This window comes from Coturnix japonica, chromosome 1, assembly GCF_001577835.2.
Source record: "Coturnix japonica isolate 7356 chromosome 1, Coturnix japonica 2.1, whole genome shotgun sequence".
NCBI lineage: Eukaryota > Metazoa > Chordata > Aves > Galliformes > Phasianidae > Coturnix > Coturnix japonica.
The window spans coordinates 173,790,198-173,791,157 of NC_029516.1; the positions used below are offsets into that span (position 1 = coordinate 173,790,198).

General features: G+C 60.8%; 1 protein-coding gene across 1 annotated transcript in view; it reads left to right on the plus strand.

The window, feature by feature from the left end:
- The window catches only part of ANAPC15 (anaphase promoting complex subunit 15), a 4,745-nt gene extending 3,791 nt beyond the window's left edge, over positions 1–954 (plus strand). Inside the window, exons 2-3 of the mRNA XM_015852513.2 lie at positions 504–641; positions 803–954. Of these exons, the coding sequence (XP_015707999.1) occupies positions 504–641; positions 803–850 (186 nt within the window). The 3' untranslated portion in view covers positions 851–954. The remainder of the gene's footprint in view (positions 1–503; positions 642–802) is intronic.
- Positions 955–960: the final 6 nt, after the last annotated feature.

Below are 960 nucleotides of genomic sequence, written 5' to 3' on the forward strand. Positions count from 1 at the left end.
TGTCCCTTGGCCCTAATGGGGGATCATGGGGGCTGTATCCCTTGGCCCTAATGGGGGATCATGGGGCCGTGTCCCTTGTCCCTAATGGGGGATCATGGGGCCGTGTCCCTTGGCCCTAATGGGGGATCATGGGGGCCATGTCCCTTGGCCCTAATGGGGGATCATGGGGGCCATGTCCCTTGTCCCTAATGGGGGATCATGGGGCCATGTCCTTGGCCCTAATGGGGGATTATGGGGCCGTGTCCCTTGGCCCTAATGGGGGATCATGGGGCCATGTCCCTTGGCCCTAATGGGGGATCATGGGGCCATGTCCCTTGGCCCTAATGGGGGATCATGGGGGCCATGTCCCCTGGCCCTAATGGGGGATCATGGGGGCCGTGTCCCTTGGCCCTAATGGGGGATCATGGGGCCGTGTCCCTTGGCCCTAATGGGGTCGGAGCTGTGGGTGGCTGTGGCTGTGGTGCTGTAATGGGACGCGTCGTGCCCCATTGTGACCCCCCCAGCACTACGACGAGGAGGAGGAAGAGGACGATGAGGACGACGAAGACAGCGAAGAGGACTCGGAGGACGACGAGGACATGCAGGATATGGATGAGATGAACGACTACAACGAGTCTCCTGACGACGGGGAGATCAACGAGGTAACGGCTGGGCTGGGTCCCTGCCCCATATCAACCCCACAACCACACAATAGGTTGGGTGGGGAGGGACCCCAAAACCCACCCGGCCCCTTTGTGGGCACCACGGCTGAGTGCAATGGGGTTTTTATGGGGCTGAGAATGTCCAACGTTGTCGTTTCCAGGTGGATATGGAGGGGGCAGAGCAGGACCAGGACCAGTGGATGATCTGATCCCAGCAGGACGGGAACCAGAGTTAAGTGAGATGGGGATGGAGCCCCCATGGCTCTGACTGGGACCAGAGAACAGCACCCCACAATGGGCTCAGCACCCCACAATGGGC